Source organism: Plectropomus leopardus, chromosome 4 (genome assembly GCF_026936395.1).
Source record: "Plectropomus leopardus strain MGB_pleo_1.0 chromosome 4, ASM2693639v1, whole genome shotgun sequence".
Lineage (NCBI taxonomy): Eukaryota > Metazoa > Chordata > Actinopteri > Perciformes > Serranidae > Plectropomus > Plectropomus leopardus.
The window spans coordinates 12,488,778-12,508,404 of NC_142179.1; the positions used below are offsets into that span (position 1 = coordinate 12,488,778).

Sequence of the window (19,627 nt, forward strand, 5' to 3'; positions counted from 1 at the left end):
AAACTTTAAAAATGTCATGTTTCGAACTGATTTTCCATACTGACATGCCAACAGTTGGAGCCATAGCCAAGGCCTCCCACGAAAAATAAGGAGCCGGTGGAACACAGGGTCTCAAGATGATATTTAGGCATTTTTTAAAAAAAAAGTTTTGTACACAAAATACATGCATGAGAAGTCACTCACCACCAACAGCTTCCAAAATAAAGGTGTGTGTGACAATCCGAGCCTGCAGGGTGAGGTGAAGCGTGGCAGCAAGAGATGGACGTGGCACAATAAAAGGGTCTTTCCTAAAAGTTTGGAGACATGGACCAAAAGGAGGACAGTAATGGAGACAGAGGCTTCACTGAAAGGGAAATTGGATTTTTGATAAGAAACACATTTGCTGTACAGCTTTTATCAGTGTTGTTTTTCTTTGTTGACAGACAGAAAACAAACCTAGACGGCCCTGCAGCTATGATGAGGTGAGGGGCGAGCAGAGAGAGGGAGTAGCGTAAAACTTCCTCTAAACTTCCCGCGAAACCGACGTCTTTGTTCCTGAACAAGAGCTCCTCGGTGAGCCAGGCCACATCCCGGCACAGGGCAGAAGAGCTCACACCCTGCAGAGGAGAAGGACGGAGAAGTTCCGTTCCAAAATGAGATGTGAGCATTAACCATCTGGTGACGTCAGTTAGAGACTGGTGGGTATGACTCACAAAATCACAGTCACCCTCTAATAAGCTTGCAGGAAAATCATTTCACTTTATGAGCCTCTCAGAGTATTGATGGATCCTTTGAGGGGCAGGGACGGATTTTAACTTCCACAGCACCGAGGGGAAAAAATTCTCAGCAAACACACCAACACATGATGATGCATGTACCTTGCGGTGTCTGTACAGCAAAAGACTGGACACCAGACTGGTGGACATTGCAGCCGTGCAGGAAGTTGTAGCTTAAAATAGAGAAAACAAACAAACAAACAAAGACACACACGCATGCGCGCACACGCACGCACGCACGCACGCACGCACGCACGCACGCACGCACGCACACACACACACACACACACACACACTCAGAGATAAAGTGAAACAATTTGCATACCATTAAAACAAAAGCTTATAAAGATTTGTTTATGATGCAGCAGGGGCACATAATCTTGGACCTACAGAAGATGAGGTGGAGGATGATGGCGATGCTGAGGGATCTCTCCGGATGAGTTGGCTCTTTGAGTTCAGATGCATAATGAGAAGCAGGCAGGAGCCACGACATCCTCCTCTGCCCAAACACACTTTCCATTCTTGAGTAAATAAAGGGAGATAAGAAAAGAAAGATGTCAGAGAATGAACGATGAAGTCAAATCCCACTTTTGATACTACTTATGGTCAGCATTTTTTCTGCAATGCAATATTTACATTCAGTGCTATTGTTTACTGTGACCTCACTTCACACCATATCAGAGCTGTGCAAGTTACTGCTGATGCAAACCAAACATCCTTTACAGCTTTACACTGGGGGTGGTCTTTATTGTGAAGATGCCACAGGAAACAAAATGTATTTGTGGTTAGCACTAACCACAGTTGTTTAGCAAAAATGAAGCAAAACATTAGGCTGCTCCATTAAGTCAAAGATGCAAATCATCATTTGGAGACTTCTCAGTCAACTAAAATTGTTTAAAGTCAAGTGGCCGTTTTTTTCCCCCTTTCCAGTCAGTGTACTGTGTACTTTTGGAAATGTTTTGGAGTGAGCATTCTTTACTTTCATGTTGCTCTTTGGTGCAAACTGCTACAGACCATGCAGTGACCAATAAGAGGAGAGGCGGTGCACCGTAAGGAAATGAGATAACATTATCTTCAGCTTAGGAATTCACAGCAAAACGATACAATCTCTGGCTTTTGTTTGATAAAGGATTCTTTATTGTCATTCCAGCCTTGCAAATACATAAGACGAACAAAATGAAGTACTTAGGTCTAATGAACATTAAACAATACACATTATAATAAAAAAACACTGAGTTGCCAAATAAGTAAATGAATAAACAGGTAAGTAGTGCAATGTGCAGTCAACAGTAGAATCACAAAATCTTAAAAAGCGAGAAATATCAAAATGCACTGAGGAATATGAAAACATAAAATATAATGTCTAGTGTCATCAAAAAATGTTGTTGAACTTATTGATCAGTTGTTCGCACATTTAGCTTGTCTACTATATTACATGAATGCTGCTGTCCTGCTGAACCCCTATCAAACTTTAAACTTCATATGAAAAATCTATCAAACAAATGGTCAAATATTCATATTGAAAATCTGATTCAAATGGCATTATTCTGAGTGGGGTACAGCCAAAACATGGTCATTTTAGTCTCAAATATTGCTGGGAGTAATGAAAAGAGAGAGCAGCCACAGTGAGGCGTTAGATGAAGAGCTGCAGGCGACAGGTTGCACACCTCCAACTTCTCAGCAAGGAACTGAGTTATAATTAAACAGAAGTATGTGCACGCTGCGTGTTTGCTGTATTAAACCACACATGCTGATGCCACAGTAATCACAGATGTCACAAAACCAACCAGGGCTGAAATCTGGAGGATTACAACTTTAAAGAAGGATAACAGTCTGTAATCTTGGAGAAAAAAACTCTCAGGGGTGTAAATAAAGACAGCGCAGGCTTCAGGTTGCATTAGTGCCTGTGGAGTGGCGATCCCACAGAGAAAGGGGGCCCTCCAACCATGCACTAGGCAAAGAACAGGCCCTTGTAACTGATTTAGATTGCAACCTCGGATAAATGCCTGTGTTTAGAGAAGAACAGATTTGCTATCTATGCCCTCGAAAAGCCAAACCTATCTCAATCATGGTTTTTAGTTTTGTTTTGTGATGAAGTCATTAGCAATTTACATCAAATATGTGTGCATAAACTATATAAACTTCAAAGCTATAAATAAACTTAAAAAAAGTGCACTTAAGAGAGTGCAGGTCTTTACCAGGCGGCCATGTTCAAGCTGCGAGGCAGCTGCTAGGGCTGATTGCGGCCGCTCTGGACAGTCAAGATGGTAGTGAAGGTAACAAAAATGGGAATTAATTCATTCCGAATTATGCCTAACTTTGGTGTTTGAATCAAAATGAAGACAACGTTTTCTCTGGATGTCTGTTTTAGAGCCATGACAAAGATCAAAATGTGGCCCACAACAGTCAGTAAGGCTTGTTGTTGTTAGCCAAGATGATTTCCAGAAATGCCTTTGCTCTATGATATTACTGTATGATTGTATGCAGAATTTAGTCAGCAGTCAATGACAGTACACAACAGTCAGCAAAGCAGGCATTTTCACAAATTGTGAATCATCCCAAACACAAGGGATCCTTGAGCATTTAGATATGAACACAAAATATGAGCCTGATTGGTCTTGTAGCTTGCACTGTTGACTGCAGACTGAGAAACACACCCACATGCATGTGCGCACACACACGCGACCAAACGCATTATCACCTACAATTTTTTTTCTTTGGTTTTTTGTCACATATGATTTGTAGTGATGACTGCTAGATACTATATGGTAAGCTGACCTGCACTTGTATAGCGCTTTTTTAGTCATTTTTGACCACTTATAGAGCTTTCACACTACGAGTCACATTCACCCATTCTCACTCACACCATTCATACACTGGTGACTGAGGCTACCGTACAAGGCGCCACCTGCTACTCAGTTTTTATACACTGACACGGACTCACACACTCATGAAACAGCCATAAGGAGTCATTTTTTGAATGGGGAAGCCAGGGACTGAACCGAATATTTTACGATTAAAGGACAACCCCCATTACCTCTCAGCCACAATATGTGTCGCTGTAGTGAGAAGTCAAGTCTCTACCTGATGATGTGGCGAGACCAGACGTTATATCAACTTTAGGCACAGGATTTGTAAAGACTGACAGCTCACCACAACTGCAAGCCAAGTGAGTAGCAGTTAGAAAAGACAAGAGAGAAAATGAGACTGTAGTAAGCAAGTAACTCAATCATCTATAAAATCCAACACATTGTTGGTAAAATACATATATATATTTAAATACACCTAATCATATGTGTTTGCTTCATTATTACTTTTACTATTAATTAGCGTGCACTGGGGCCTGTCATAGCTACTTTACGCCACTTGACCCACTGCTGGCCATAAGTCATCAGAATGTGTTGCAGTAAATTAGATTCATTGTCAGTAGAGTTGCACAACAAATCAAGTAGTAATCAAGTAGTCAGTATTATTTGCTTCAGCTGAAAAAATGGAAAGGCTTCATTTAATTATATTACATGGACATTTCTGTTATGATCAATTCACTGTTTATATAACATTCGTGGGTAAGGAGATGGAAAATGAGCTGTAATTCCAATAAAGTCTTAATGGCCATAATGAGAGTTCAGTGGATGAGTTAACACCATAATTCAGGGAAATAAAAGGAACACGTAAGTGAGGGTAAAATAACACTGTAGACTCAGGCACTTTAGGTGCATACAAGCGTATAAAACAGCAGCTACATTGCTCAAAAATGGAGGTGTGTGCGATACATTTTATGAGCTGCTTATCTGGGGCTCCGCTGGAGAGATATGAGTGTGTTATTTATGCGTCCTAGCTGTGTGGTTGTGTGTGTGTGAGGGAGATATACAGTCGTGTATCAGAGAGAGTGTCGTATCTTGGCTCTGTCAGTACACAAGTCCCACAGACAGTAACAGTGTTCATCTCAAACAAAGAATAGATAAACCGTGAGTTTGTGCTCCTCTGTAAAATAACTGATTGTATATGAGGACTTTTAATTTTAATTATGAAAGTCCTCACATTTGCTACATGCTTATACACATGAACAAAACTAGATATACAGCCACGTGATTTTATGCCTCAGCACCAGCCAAGTAGCACATACAGTTTACATCCATGTCCGTGAAAACATGAATGAGTCACAAACATCTTTCCCACAGCAGCACAGAGGATCTCTACAATCAGCAGTGTTAAGGTGGGCACTAAAGGTGGCCAAAAACACATTTTATAAGGTCACTGTGACCTTGACCTTTGACCACCAAACTCTTATCAGTTCAGACTCCACTTGAACGTTAGTGCCAGATTTGATTCCTTCAAGATTTTCTTGGGATTTTGCATTCACAAGAATTAGGCAGACAAGGTCACAGGGACCTTGATCACCAAATACTAATCAGTTCATCATTGAGTCCAAATGAGTGTGTGTGTCAGATTTAAACAAATTCCCTTGAGGTGTTCTTGAGAGATATCGCAATCACAAGAATGTGCTGGAAAGACATATGGACCAAAACACAGAGCGTCTTTTTTATGGCTCCGGCCTCGGCTATCGCCGGTGCAGAGGCATAAAAAAGCATCTTCAAAAGCTGAGATTTTAGTTTCCACACAGTGTGTTAGGATGGTATTGTTAAGTACAGGATGTTAATGAAGTAGACACACACAAAGAGCTAAAACTGCTCACATGCTGATAACAATCCAATCTAACTATCACTCTCTACCTCTACTCATCTATCATTTCCCATTTATTTCACTCTTGCTGTTCTTTTTTTTCCAAGCATCCCGCTTTCTCCAAAGAATTAAACATGGGAAGGGAGAAGCCACTTTGCTCGTCAGAAGCCAAGCAGAGATTGAGCGAGGATGTTATTTTCTTTCTGTTATCTTTTTCACTGGCAGACTGTGTAATGTTGATGGTAATTGGACCGACTCTAAGAGGATGAAAACTCTCATCAGAGCTTGCATCGTGTCTGTGCCAGATCCAAGGTTTAGAGGAAAGTTTATCATCAAAGTTTAAGAGAAAGTAACTTTTCAATTTCACAGATGTTAGATAAGACACAATCCAAATCCGTGCCCCATTGTGGTTTGTTCACGTACAGTATAAACACTCAGTCGTGCATGAAGGTGTGCACACAGGTGGTTTGATTACCTGTTGTTGAGGATAACAGGCAGCAACAGGTCCTGCAGAGGGAGCCATTCATCTACTCTGCACCTCCCTGACTCACACAGCTCCTACACACATAAACACACATACACTCTCATAGAGCTGCACAGTAGAATCTCTAAATCATTCAGCAATGGTGCTCTGCTAAACCAAGGGTAGAAAATTAGACAAAGTTTTCATCCAAACATTTAATTATTATTGCCGCAGCCTGTTCTTCTGTTACTAATACTATGTGACAACCTTCAGTTTCACTAAGCTGCCAGTTTATTGGGTACACCTATTCAACAGTCCTGCAATAAATGGCATTGATATAATGCTCTCATGTTTGAGAGATCTGCTGATTCAACTTTATGGTCACTTTGGAAGCTGCAGTTTGTGGGTTCTCTTTAACTATATTACATTTTATTCAGATGTCTTTCTGTTCCTAGACAGTATAACTATGCTGCACAACCGGGTGCAAATGCTGGCTCTGTTAAAACAAATTTTGGCCAATGACAAAGCTCCCGAATTGATCTTAATTGATGTATTGATTCAATGATCAATGTTTCAATATCACTGACGCAATGTGAAAACATCGATCCATATCTTCATTTTTAGGATACACCATGATCTTAAAATTTAGTGTCATAGTCAAACAGTGCCAGACAGATAAAAGCAAGCAATCAAGAAAAAAGACAGCACTCCCCTTATATTTCTGAGAAAATGATGTGAAATAATGTCCAGAAAAGTGTTTTTGCAGAAGATTATAATGTCACAGTGAAGTGGACCTTTGACGTCATGGATATATAATTTCATCACTTCATCATTTTATCCTGTTAGACATTTGTGGGATATCCTGTCATAATTAGTGTATGAATTCTTATGAGTTATGGTCTAAAACATGTTTCTTTAGGTCACAGTAACTTTGACCATGAAAAATCAATCAATCAATTCATTGTTGAGTCCAGGTGAACATTTGTGCCAAATTTTAAAAAATTCCCTCAAGGCATTCTTGAGATACCGCTAACACAAGAATGGGACGGACAACCCATAAACATAATGCCTCCAGCCAAGGCTGCTGTCGGTGCAGAGGGATAATAATTGAGATTGAGCATTAACCCCTGTAATGTGAGCGCAGCCTTACGCCAGGTTCACACTCGACGCGGAAGCTCCCCGATATGTTAATCATCGTGCAGCCGCCCTTCAGCAGTCGCCTGGCAGTTCACACCAGGAGCGCATTTCTCTGTGCTGGTCAGCAGTGATTGTCCTTTTCTACTCCTTTCTAATCACACAGCTCTGTCCCTGCTTGATTGTGTGTCTCTGGCTGTGTCTGAATGTGTGTGTGCATCTCTGTGTGCGTGTCTGTCTGTGTGTGTCTGCCTCTGTCTCTCTCTCTCTCTCTGTGTTTAGGCACAACTGACATAATTGGTATCATATCTAATATATACTTTATATCGTCATAATAGAGTATTTAATGTGTTTTCCTTCCAAAATTGCCAGGGACAGAAAAAATAGACCAGAACTATTGCTGAAGCTATTACTGCAGATCGAGAGCCTTCAGCGGAGTGATTGCTCAACATGGGCGCCAAGAGGAAGCGGGCAGCGCTCTATGGAAAATCTGCACACTTGGCGGCGCTTCAGCATCCAGTGTGAATGCAGCGTCAGTCTATAACCTGACTTTCGGAACCGCCTCTGTAAATAATCAGCTGCTCTTTTCATGATATGCTCTTTCTGTTGTGTACCTTGAGAGAAAAGGGCTGAGCGATGTCGATCCTCACACATCCTTCTGGTTTCCTCCAGTGTAGAGCCCACAGCCACCGCAACACTGAGCTTAAACCAACCTGTGAGGATATGTAATACACACAGACAAACACACACACACACACACACACACACACACAATCATAAGAGTGGTACATACGGAGAGCTGGCGACAGTATCATAATGAGGCCATGCCTTTAGAAGGGACACTACATCAGCGATACCACTAATGAGCAGATCTAGGATGAGCACTATGATAAACAGTCAGTCTGAGAGTGGACTAGAACTGAGTGTTCAGTACTGTCTGTGCACTGTGGGTGAATGACAGAACAAAATGATGAGGCGAGGACCTTATTATGCCAAATTAACTGAAAGCAACACCCACTCTCCAGTATCGTCTCAAAGTGCAGATAACAGAGGGCAAGACTAATGGAGACTAATAACAATCGCACCTGCTTTGAAAAAAATGAAATGCAAACCCCAACTAATCAACCAGCGCTGGCTAGTGAGGAATGAGAGAGCAAAGTTGTGAAACAAGACTCTCAAAGCTGAACTCGGGATCATCACTGGCTATTTTGTTTTCCCACTGAACCAAGAGATTGACACTGTGGCACCTCTCAGGCAAAATCGAGACAACTGCGTTATCCACAGAGTTATTCAAAGCCATAGTTATGTCAAAAATACAGATAGCGCAACAAGTTTTGGAACCACAGTTCCCATTAGAGCTGCAACAATTAGTTGATGAAGTGATTGGCAGAAAAATAACCAAATAATCAATTAATAAATAATACTACTAATAATAATAAAGTAACTTTTCAGGCAAAAATGGTGGAAAAAGCTGCTGTCATTTTCTGTAATTTGGAGAGTCCCTGCTTTTCTCTGTTTTATATCATATTAAACAGAATATTTTGGGGTTTTGGATTGACAAAACAAGACATTTAAAGACACTGTCGAGGACTTTGAGAAACCTGGAAGACATTTTTTTCACTATTTTCTCTCATGTTATGGAACAAACAATCAATTAATAAATTAATAAACAAATGATCAGCAGACTAATCAATATTAAAAACAATCATAAGTTACAGCCCTAGTTCCCATATTAATTTGGGAGATGTAAACAGAAAGTATACTGTTGCCATAGATTCAGTGAGTTACGCTGTGGGCTATAGCTTGAGCCCTGATGTTTTTTTTTAGCCTACATTTGTTTACACTTTAGCAGACTGGAGTCCTTATAAGTAAAGTGAATTAGTGATTAGCATTTCCTGTTTGCAATGTACCCATGGATGTACAGAAAGCTATCGCTGGATTACATTGATGAGAGAGAGGCCTCTTTCCTTAATGTCTAAGGAGAATTATGGATGCTCATTAGAGACACACATCAGAGATACTGAGATCCTCTGGAAGTGGAAGTGACACTGAGTCTAGAAATATGTGCATAATGTCTGTGTGTTGAGATTTAACTGAATTATGTCTTGAACTTTGATGGGAATTGTGGCAGTTGTTGTTTTACAGACTCTGCTGCAGCTCCAACTGCTGAATGTGTTGATAATCAGCCCAAACTACAATAACCAACTTGTTTTAAAAACACTGCTGTGCATCTGCCCCTTTCACCCCACTCTTAACCCCTACATTAGACCCGACCCATTCTCTGGCTCCTGAGGACATTAGAGATGGTGTTAGAGATGTTTGTCTGTGTGTGTGTGTTTATACAACATCCACCTGTGTGTTGGCCATGGGCAGACAGTCATAGGAGATGCCCACAGGGACCAGACTGACATCGGGGACAGATCCCTCTTTGATGAGTTGTCTGATGCGAGCCAGCCACTGGCCACCTCGGCCAGACTCCGCTGACACACCGACACTTATCGCCTGGCCCTCATGTAGCAGCTCACGTACCAACTGAGCAGGGAGGGAAGAGGAAGATGGCAGAGACAAAGGTCTGAAAGTCTTGGCAGTGGGGGAGCAATTAACATAAAATGCCTGTCATGCATTTTTAAAATATACATAAGCACAATAGCGATGCAGACCTCGGAGGGAATACAAAGAGGCAAGGCAACAGAGCGAGGAGGGCAGCTGAGGGAGGAGAAGTCAAAATGCATGGAGCAGGCAGGATAAAGAGCAGAAATAAAAAGGCACTGTGGGGACACTTCATGACATTCAGACATACTTCCCTCGCCCCAAGTACTGTTCTCACCTTACAGACACGGAAAATTCAATTACCATTGAACGGAAGCTGAGCAGGCCTACACTCAATAAACAATAAAGGTCTATTAACATTGAAATACAACCAATAAACAAGCCTGCTTTCACACACACACACACACACACACACACACACACACACACACACACACACACACACACACACACACACACACACACACACACACACACACACACAGCCAATATGCTTAGTCACATGAACTGTCAGTGAAAAAAATCCCCACAAACTACTTGCTGTGTCACTCATAAACAACTTGCTTATATTCCACTGAGGCTGTAGTCTTGGAAATTAATGCCAGGCTGAGCTGTTTTATTGAGCTGTATAGCACAATATACATCTTCATAAAGCCAGTAACTCCTCTAAATTAAACAGGCAAAATGAAACAAAGCAGCAAAGAGCTCCCATGCTGGATTCAAAGACAGGAAGATGATGAGCAGGTGTTGATCAATGATAAAAATCAGTGGTTGAATGTAACAAAGTACATTTACTCAAGTACTGTAGTTACTTTTTTAATTTTAAGTGGGGCTGTATGAGATACTTATGTATAGTCAGTGTGTTACATACAATAGCTGGCAGTCAGCGGGCTCCTGGTTTGCAGAAACAGATGGGAAGCCACCCCGCAGCTCAGCATTACCATGCTGTATAGACTGGTTGATATCAAACGTGTTTAAAACACCTACCTAAAAAATACAATATCCGTCTAAGTGGATGCTGTATTGAGAGTGTTTTCAACTGGAAGTTTAGTTTCAGTCAGATCACGTAACAGATGCTAACAGCACTTTCTGAGCCAACATGCTGACCGGCAGCAGATGAGAAATGTAGTGCCGAAGGACAGGCTGTGTGATGGCGGGGTAAAACAGGGAAAACACTCCAAATACAGCGTCCACCTAGACTGATTTTGCTTTTTTCAGGTAGGCCCTTTTTAAAGTGGCTACAATAGGTTTTAAAATCAACCGCTGTGGGGTGCTCGCCCCGTCTGTTTCTATAAACTGGGAGCGCGCCAACCACCAGCTACTGTACATGACTGACTTTACAAAATAATCTTATACAGCCAGACTTCAAAAATCCAGAACCATCCTGTTAAGTACAAATTTCAGGTACTTGTACTTTACTTGAGTATTTGCTTTTCATGTCACTTTATACTTTTACCTCACTACATTGCAGAGGGAAATAGTACTATTGTCCTTTTCACAAATTAAGATTTTTTTGAAATAATTTTGAGGTTTTTTGGGGGGTTTGTTCTATTTATTTATCACTTTATTTTTTTTTCTTCATTTTTGATAATTTAAAGTTAAGGGTGTCATACTTTTTAATTTTTTTTTTAGTTTTTTTTATTTTATTTTTTTTATTTAATATTTAGATTTAGATTTTTCTGCACTGGGTACTTTTACTTTTAATACTTAAAGTATATTTTCCTGATTGGATTTACTTACTTTTTTACTTACTTACAATCTTACTTACAATTAAGTGGCATTTTAAATTGAGGACTTTTACTTGTAACAGTGTGAGTATTTTCACAGGGTGGTATTAGTACTTTAAGTTAAGTAATGGATCTGAATACTTCATCCACCACTGACAAAAATCAAGTAAATAGGGACTCCAGATTAGAGAACGAAAACAAAGAGGGTACTAGAGAAAAGTATGATAGATGGAAGAGAAGAGAGGGAGGAGGGAGCCATGAATACAGACCACATCAATTTCCAAAATAAGGCCAAAAAATACAAATTACCATCTCATAAAAATAGAAACAACCTGCTCAGACCTGCCAAGCTAACACAATCAAACTAACCACCATTCTTCTTGTTTCTCCGCCCTCTCCTCATTGCTTTGTCACTCTAGCCAACTCCAAAGCTGCAATCTCTGTGGCAATACTCAAGCCCCTTGGTAATTTCGAGAATGAATAGAAAGTGGGATGAGGCCGGGGAATGAGGGAGAAGAGGGAAAAGACAGGTTGTATTCTGATTGAGGAGCTGACCGTAATAACACTCCACAGTGGAGTGCGATGGAAAGTGTGTCTGTCTGTGTGTGAGTATGAATTGAACCGTATGCACAAACGCTAAACAGCCAAATTACAAGGACAGGTATCTTTTGCTTACCCTGCAATTTCATATAATTACCTGCTGTCTAAAAGGTTTTTTCAGCAAAATGCATTAGCAACGAGTTTTCTGATTCATGGCCCTGTGCTTTGTTCCCATCGACGAGTAAACAGACTGTTTGTGGGTTCACAAACGCAGCTAATGAGGAACTGCTCCAACTGTCAGGCTGGAGAGGTCTGAACCAACAGGGTATTTTTAATGGTTGGAGACTCTCAGGGAAGGGTGCATGAAACCTGAATGAGCTTCCTACTGTTGAAGGGGGCATTTGCATATGTGAAAACAGTTGTTAAAAGTCTTCGATGGCTAAAAAGTGTGGGAGTTATTGTGCTTAACTTAAGTAATGCAATTTAAGTATACTTAAATCTAAAACTGAAAGTCTGTCTCTGGGCGGTTGTTGGTCGAAAAACGTGGGCGTCCCTGAGTACAAGCTCTGACCGAGGTAAAAGGACTACTTCACTCACAAAATGGTAATTTGTATTTCAATTATTCACCCCATGTCAAGTTGAATTTGTAAAGAAAACTTTGTTTTACTCGCACGCCTCCCAGGTGAACATGGAATACGAAAATGAAGAAAATTCTTGACGAATTGAAGTAAAAGGGGGTCTACGTTTAAAACAGCAAAACTATGTTGACACATCTGTTTACAAACTCTCATGCAAGTCATGCAGTATAATCCAAGTCTCATTTATCTGGTCATATGCTCTGAACTTCCGAAACATATACATTTGCTCATACAGTCTCAGGCACGAACGAGTCGCATGTGCGTTTTAACTCTGCTTATTAAATACACAAGCAGAGCTCAAATGCACATGCTTACTCGGCCACGCTACTCGTATGAGGAAGTATTTCGAATTGTAAAGTTTTAGCAAAAATCAGGTGTTTGGGAAGTACTGAGCATACGACTGGATAAATGAGACTTGGATATTCCTGCTTGAGTTGAGTGCTGCGTCCGGATTGCGGGTCGTGGTTGTGCTGATACTGTGGTCCTGCCTGATGCCTACTACTACTGCCATTATTATTAGTCATAACTCCACTATTATTATACACTTATGATTATTATTGTCACATACATACACTATTATATATGCTTGAAATATACATAATATACATATCACAACCTACATTTATTAATATTTATAATTTTCTATTAGTTACTGTTGTTATTGTTGCTTTGCATCTCTTCCTCCCTCTCTATTCTTCTTTTCTATCGGTTTTCTGCATGTCCTGAAAGAGGGATCCCACCTCAGTCGCTCTTTCAAAGGTTTCTACAGTTTTGTTTTCTTGTTAAAGAATTATTTTTGTGGAGTTTTTCTTTATCTGCTGTGAGGGACAGAGGGATGTCGTATGGTGTAAAGCCTCTGAGGCTAATTATAATATGTGATAATGGGCTTTGTAAAAAGATGTTATATATATAGTTTTGTTGTTGTAAAATGTGGCCAACTGATATAAAAACATACAAAATGTATTTTGTGGGTAAAGTGTTTTTTTAATGGCTACATTTGCCTCACTGATGACTCCAACAGCATCTTCAGTTGACAAATAAATAAATAAATAAATAAATAAATTTTAGGTTTTTAGCCAGACTACTGACATTGCTCTATTTGCTGTGATAATTCTGTGGTAATTATCCAAAGGGTTAATCCCACTGCACTGAGTTTGGTGATCCTCTGACCTTTTCATCTAGCGCCATCATGAAGTTGACATTAGTGGTTTTGAGTGAAATACTTGAACAACTATTGAATACATTGCCGTAATTATTTATACAGTCATTTCATGGTCCACTCAGGATAACTTGAAATGACTTGGAACCTCATGACAAGTCATTTAGCTTTTAATTTGTCAAAAACTTTAGTTGATAACTGAATACCTGCACTTTCATCGCATTTCAACATACATTTCAAGACATTTAGCTTAACATAGTAAAGATAATTTAGTTTAGTGTATTTGCACATATGTATAGAAAAGACAGAAACTGAAACGTTTAAAGATTGTGCAGGAGAGGTTAGAAGCTAAGAATGGCTTATGGGGATACCTCCCCTTTTAAATAACTAGATAAGTAGATGTTGACTGTAGTGACGGAGGTAAGTTGTTCCATAGAGATGGTCCTCTGTATTTCAATGAATAATGATTAAGGGAATAATAAACCTGCAAGCATCTGCATTTTTGCCTTCTGAGGTTAGTATTCAGCTCATGGCGCTGTTGTGCCTAAGTACAGCCTTTCAGAGCCGCTATCACAGCCGTCAGCTCTTAATCTTGTTGAAAGAATGATGACTTCTTGTCTTGACCCCAGTGAAGAGCAAACTTTTGTGTTTGGGTGTTCGACTCTGACTCAGAAGTTTATCATTATCTCAAAACTCATAAAGCTACAAGCACCATCAATATTGTCACATCCTGCCTTATCTTAAAAGCATGAAAACGCATGTCAGACTTACGGAGGTCATGACAGGAGCGTACAGACTGTTGTTCTCAGCATCCTGCTCTGTCAGTGCAGAGGGTGGCAGGACGATCACGCCTACTTTCTGCAGGATTGATCTACAGGATAAATAGAGGAAGCTGTATCTCAGACATTTTTGATTTAATAATGTAAGCAAGCAGACAGAGTTTATTTACTACACAGCAACTTGCACAGACGCCAGAACAAAGTGCTTCACAGTCAAAGAAATAAAATCAAATAAATGAAACGAAGGGAAAACACCAGATAAAATATACAAAGGGAACAGACGTAAGATGAGTTAAAACATAAGAAACCACATGCTGCCTAAAAACCCAACAGATGGGTTTTTAGCTGCCTCTTATAAATGTCTACAGAGTCCAAACACCTTAAGTGTAATGGGAGACTATTCCAAACCTTCGGGGCTGATGACTGGAAAGCACAAACTCCCCGAGTCTTATATTGTGTCTCGTGTACACTAAGAAAACCGTGGTTAGAGGACCTAAAAGCACGGCTTGTGATGTCGGGGAGCAGAAGGCCCATGATACACTGTAAAGGCTGGCCATGTAGGGCTCGATGAGTTAGCACCAACATTATAAAATGAACAGAAAGCAAGTGCAGAGAAGTTAATAAGGCTGTATGAGACCATCTGTCGGATTGAGCCTTGTAGCAGCATTTTGGGGGATTTGTTAACGCTGTGAGGAAGATTTATAAATGCTGAAGAATAGCACGGATCCAATTCTTAACAATGTATCTGGTGCATGGTTGTGGCGAGGATCAAAACAAACAGAACACTGGCACTCACAGATAAATTTTTGTATTTATGTGGGTGAAACAAACAAAAACGAACGCATTTCAGCTACAAAGCCACTGTAAGTGTCAACATGTCCTAACGACAATGGCTTTGTAGCTGACGTGCGCTGGCTTTTGTTTGCTTTGCCCACATTAAATAGGAAAACATATCTGTGAGCGCCGGTGTTGTGTTCGTTAGGTAGATCTTTTAAGGCAGCTAAAAAAAGAATTACAGTTAGGGGGAGTCACCACAATTTTAACATTTGTCAACAAATGGAAACATTTGTCTCCCTCTTTTTCTAAGAGATTTTTTCATCTTTTTTCGATAGAGAAAACAAAACAAGAGGATTTTAACCAAAAGTCGACACAGTCAGTTGTTACGAAGTAATCGCCTGTGATGCTGAAACAATGTGAGTTCCGCAGCTAAGAAATGGCATTAAAGAAAAAGTTTTCTTGGCTAATAAACATCAAGCAACAGTCTCTACATTGATTTCACACCAAGAGCGTGATCAGATAATATATAAGACATAATGGTATCATTAAAATTTTCCAGATGCAGCCGCTGGCACATTTGTATCCTTCCTTGATTGCAAATACACTGATACACCGACAGAGTTGGCCAGTTGATTGAAGTTGTAAAAATTCTATACGACCCTTATTTGATTTAGAATATAATTGAATATCATCTGTCTAAACACAGAGTGGATGCTTTTCAGGAAGGCCTGTGTGTACGGCGCATTGACCCCTGACTGGTCTTCGAGGAAACACCCAGAGTCACTAAGATTAAAAGTCTATGCTATAGCCTCTAACTCCATTTATATTTGCACGTTTTTTTGAAAGACAACTGACGTACAAGTTGCACCTGAATAACATCACATACACAAGTTAAGTAATGGAGCTTTGCTCAAAAATCTGGACAGTTAAAAACGTAACACATGCTAGAAATGAGCCGCTGGATGCACCTGTGCTTTGGCGCCCCTTACAGACCAAAATTAGCATACATGACATGTGAAAACTATGCTAACTTTTGGAGAACAGATGCATGCAGAAAGCCGTGGGGATTTGAGCTCCACAACATACAAATTCACATTCGAAAATTATCACTGGGAAGAATCCTGTTGATATTTCTCAGATGTTTACTGCTGCTCTGGCCACATGTTGGCATTATGACGTCATGATGACATTTTGCACATGTTCACTGTGTCAATAAAAAAAAAAGTCAATATCTGCGGATACTGATGAACTACTGATTCAATCGTGCATCCTTACGTTTATGTTACAGGAAAAAATGTGCGTGTTACAACTAACATATCACATTTAAGGCCACTCTCCTCTGGTCCAAACGTGTTGAGATTAAAAAAAATATATTAGAATCTGTAGATCATTTCTTGACACAGCAGACCTACGTTTACCTATGTGTCTTGGAAGAATAAATTGATCGAGTCAGCAACTCACTGTGAACTTTAAAACTCATGGATTGATAAAAAAATCAAACCAAGATTACGCAGACTGGACCAAGAAGATGAGGATGAGGCACCAAGGTTACGCTTGATCACTGAGTGAAGGTTGTCAGGAGCAATAATAATTTAAGAAACTTGCAGCAATGACGCATCTTCACACTGTGTTTAAATTAGATTGACCTGCCTGAATATGCTGCTGTGAATACAACTGATAAATTTAGCACCTCGTGCCTGGAAAAAAGGGTATCTGAATGCATTATTTGTAAGGGGGAAGGTATTATATGTCTACTTGTATGCCTCTGTGTGTGTGTGTGTGTGTGTGTGTGTGTGTGTGTGTGTGTGTGTGTGTGTGTGTGTGTGTGTGTGTGTATGATACCTTATGGTGGAGCTGCTAATGCGGAGCGGACAGACAGTGTATGGGACTCTCAGATTGTGACAGAAGAGCACCAGAGGGATGAGAGCACAGTCCACGGCGCTCTGACGCAGATGCACATAAACCAGCGGAGATCCCTGAATTACAGGACAAAAGAAGCTTTAGATAAACAAGAATCTTCACATTGTCATTCGTTAAGACAACAATGTCGGGCTGCGCAGAGGTGGTGCACGGATTAGGAGAGTGATTCTGTGGCCACATATTCAATCAATATTATAATCAAGCAAAGCTTCAGATAGTATCAGGAGAATAGGATGTCCGGAAAATACATTTATAATTTAAACCCAGAAGGAGTTATTAAAATGCACACAAAGATTAAGGTTATACGTGGACAGTATGTTAAAGTAACTGTGTGCACTGTAGAAGATGACAACATACTGTGCAGATTTTTATTTCAAGGTCAACAACAGCTGTTATTCTCCACAGTATGCGGCCTTTGAAGTAGAATTTTGTTAAGCTAATATTTCAAACTCAGTTATATATATCAAGCTGAGTAAAAGGAGGGAGATAAAACATGATTGTACTTGTGCGGATCCGCTCGTGTTACTACAGTAAAAAAAAAAAAAAAAGACGTTTCTGCAATAAAAGTGCTGGAATATCAAAACGTGTAAGTATTGAGTCTTTTAAAGCCACAACAAAAACATGTTTTTTACTTTATTTCAATGTTCATCATCTTTTAGCTATCTGGCAAACTTGTCCCAGAAATCTCAAACGACTCGGAGTTTCCGGTTTATCAGTTGGTAATGAATCAGTGCACAGTAAATAAAACAGTAGAATGAGGACAGCTAAAGCCCTATTTGCACAGGACTAGTATTACCAGGAGACCTCATGTGACTTAGAAATTACCCTCCCTATGTCTGTGTTGCTGCAGCGTATTCACATGGGATAAGCACAGTCTGTATTTTACTTGAATTTACTGACGTTATCCCCCAGATATGATGCGCACAGTCATCTGTAACTCCGCTCTGAACACAGAAACACTTCGCAGCACCACAAGCGTTGATGTACAGTGTTAACCTCATCTTTTCTTTTTAAATGTGGGTTAAACAAACAGGATCGGTTCTTCCACACGTTGTCACATGTCATCCACCTCGTCATGCTTTGAGGTTTCACTCTTCTGATGGATTTGAACTCGCTCTTTCTGCAAATGGTCCATGAGCCTCCTACGCCCCAAATGAGCTGTAATCAGCTGTAATAAGGAAAAGATCACCTAAAGCCATATTGATAAAGAAATCCTGGTAAAATAATCACAAACTCACTACAAAGATAAAGTATATTTGTAGTAAAAGAATATAAAAAATAAAATGAAATCTAAAACAGAAGGAGGACAACTTCACTGAATTCTATTCTCTAGAATAAAAATCCTCAACAAAACATCTGAACAGCGTGTGAGTCATGACGCTTATAGTGCAACATTTTCTCATGCTTTGAAAAGTTCTACTCCAGAGAAAGTCAGAGTAACCATAGAAACTCGCTACTATTGAGAGTATTTTCAGCGCTTCATCTTAATGCCAGACAGTGATTTTCAACAGGAAAATGAAGCCTTTAACAGCCCTGAACACAGGAGCTGCTGGTCTGCTGCTGCCTAAAACAGGTAGTTTGTCTTATTGTGTGACTTTGGAGTTTGAAAGGGTTAGATTCACCAAAGTCACATAATAATGCAAACTAACCGAGCCAGGCAGTGGATGACCAGCAGCTCCTGTTTTCTGCAAGCTAAAACTCAGTGTTTTTGTCATTGGAGTCTGGTGGCTTGGAAGGAAAGGTGAAGCAGTGATAATACTCTCAGTAAAGCATGCACTTAAACTGATAATGATTCTTTTAGGTGGTACTTTTTTAGGTGGTAAAAATATGTTTTGTTGCTGACCCAAACCCACAGCAGCACACTGCTTAGTTTATGTGTCAGTACTCCAGCCTGCTTCTCCAATCGGGGCTCCTACAGCTTATGGCAAGTTATATTTAAGACTCTTTAAGATTCTTTTTATGCCACTTGAAGTAAAATTTAATGCCAATTTTACAATAATCAAAACCAAAAAAAACAAATAAAACAAAAACAAAAAAAAACATGAACCGACAGTTAGGGACAATTTCTGTGAAATATTTACCTAATCATAAAACATTTTGATCTAGTTAAAAAGTTAGACAATCTGCTTAAAATGCTGGAAATATTAAACCTTTCTAGAGTCAAATATGTGTAAAACAATGACCATATGCTATTAAATATTGAAGCATCTATTTAGTTTGCCTTAAAAAAATAGCTTGCTCATTTGTCATTTGATTGGATGGTAAATGTAGGTGAGTGCTGTCGGTTCCTCTAACCTGATCTGTGTAGTTAAATTTGGTAAATTGTTAAAAATGATATTTTTCAAATTATTTTGAAATTTCACGATGCAATATCAGAAAAATGTAATAATATCTTCCTCCTGATGTTTTCATATTAAAATGTCTTAAATCAATCCTTATAATGTTTTAAAAATGTTTAAGACATTTGGAAGATTGATTTAAGACATTTTAATACTAATTATG

At 39.7% G+C, this 19,627-nt stretch overlaps 1 protein-coding gene across 2 annotated transcripts in view; it reads right to left on the bottom strand.

The window, feature by feature from the left end:
• gpat2 (glycerol-3-phosphate acyltransferase 2, mitochondrial) overlaps positions 1-19,627 on the bottom strand; it is a 150,218-nt gene that overhangs the window by 17,693 nt on the left and 112,898 nt on the right. For both annotated transcript variants that reach the window (XM_088076577.1, XM_042488786.2), the window contains exons 10-18: positions 17,048-17,181; positions 14,421-14,520; positions 9,388-9,567; positions 7,650-7,748; positions 5,914-5,996; positions 1,146-1,276; positions 858-928; positions 436-596; positions 184-287 (exon numbers count right to left, since the gene is read on the bottom strand). In XM_088076577.1, the coding sequence (XP_087932703.1) occupies positions 184-287; positions 436-596; positions 858-928; positions 1,146-1,276; positions 5,914-5,996; positions 7,650-7,748; positions 9,388-9,567; positions 14,421-14,520; positions 17,048-17,181 (1,063 nt within the window). The remainder of the gene's footprint in view (positions 1-183; positions 288-435; positions 597-857; positions 929-1,145; positions 1,277-5,913; positions 5,997-7,649; positions 7,749-9,387; positions 9,568-14,420; positions 14,521-17,047; positions 17,182-19,627) is intronic.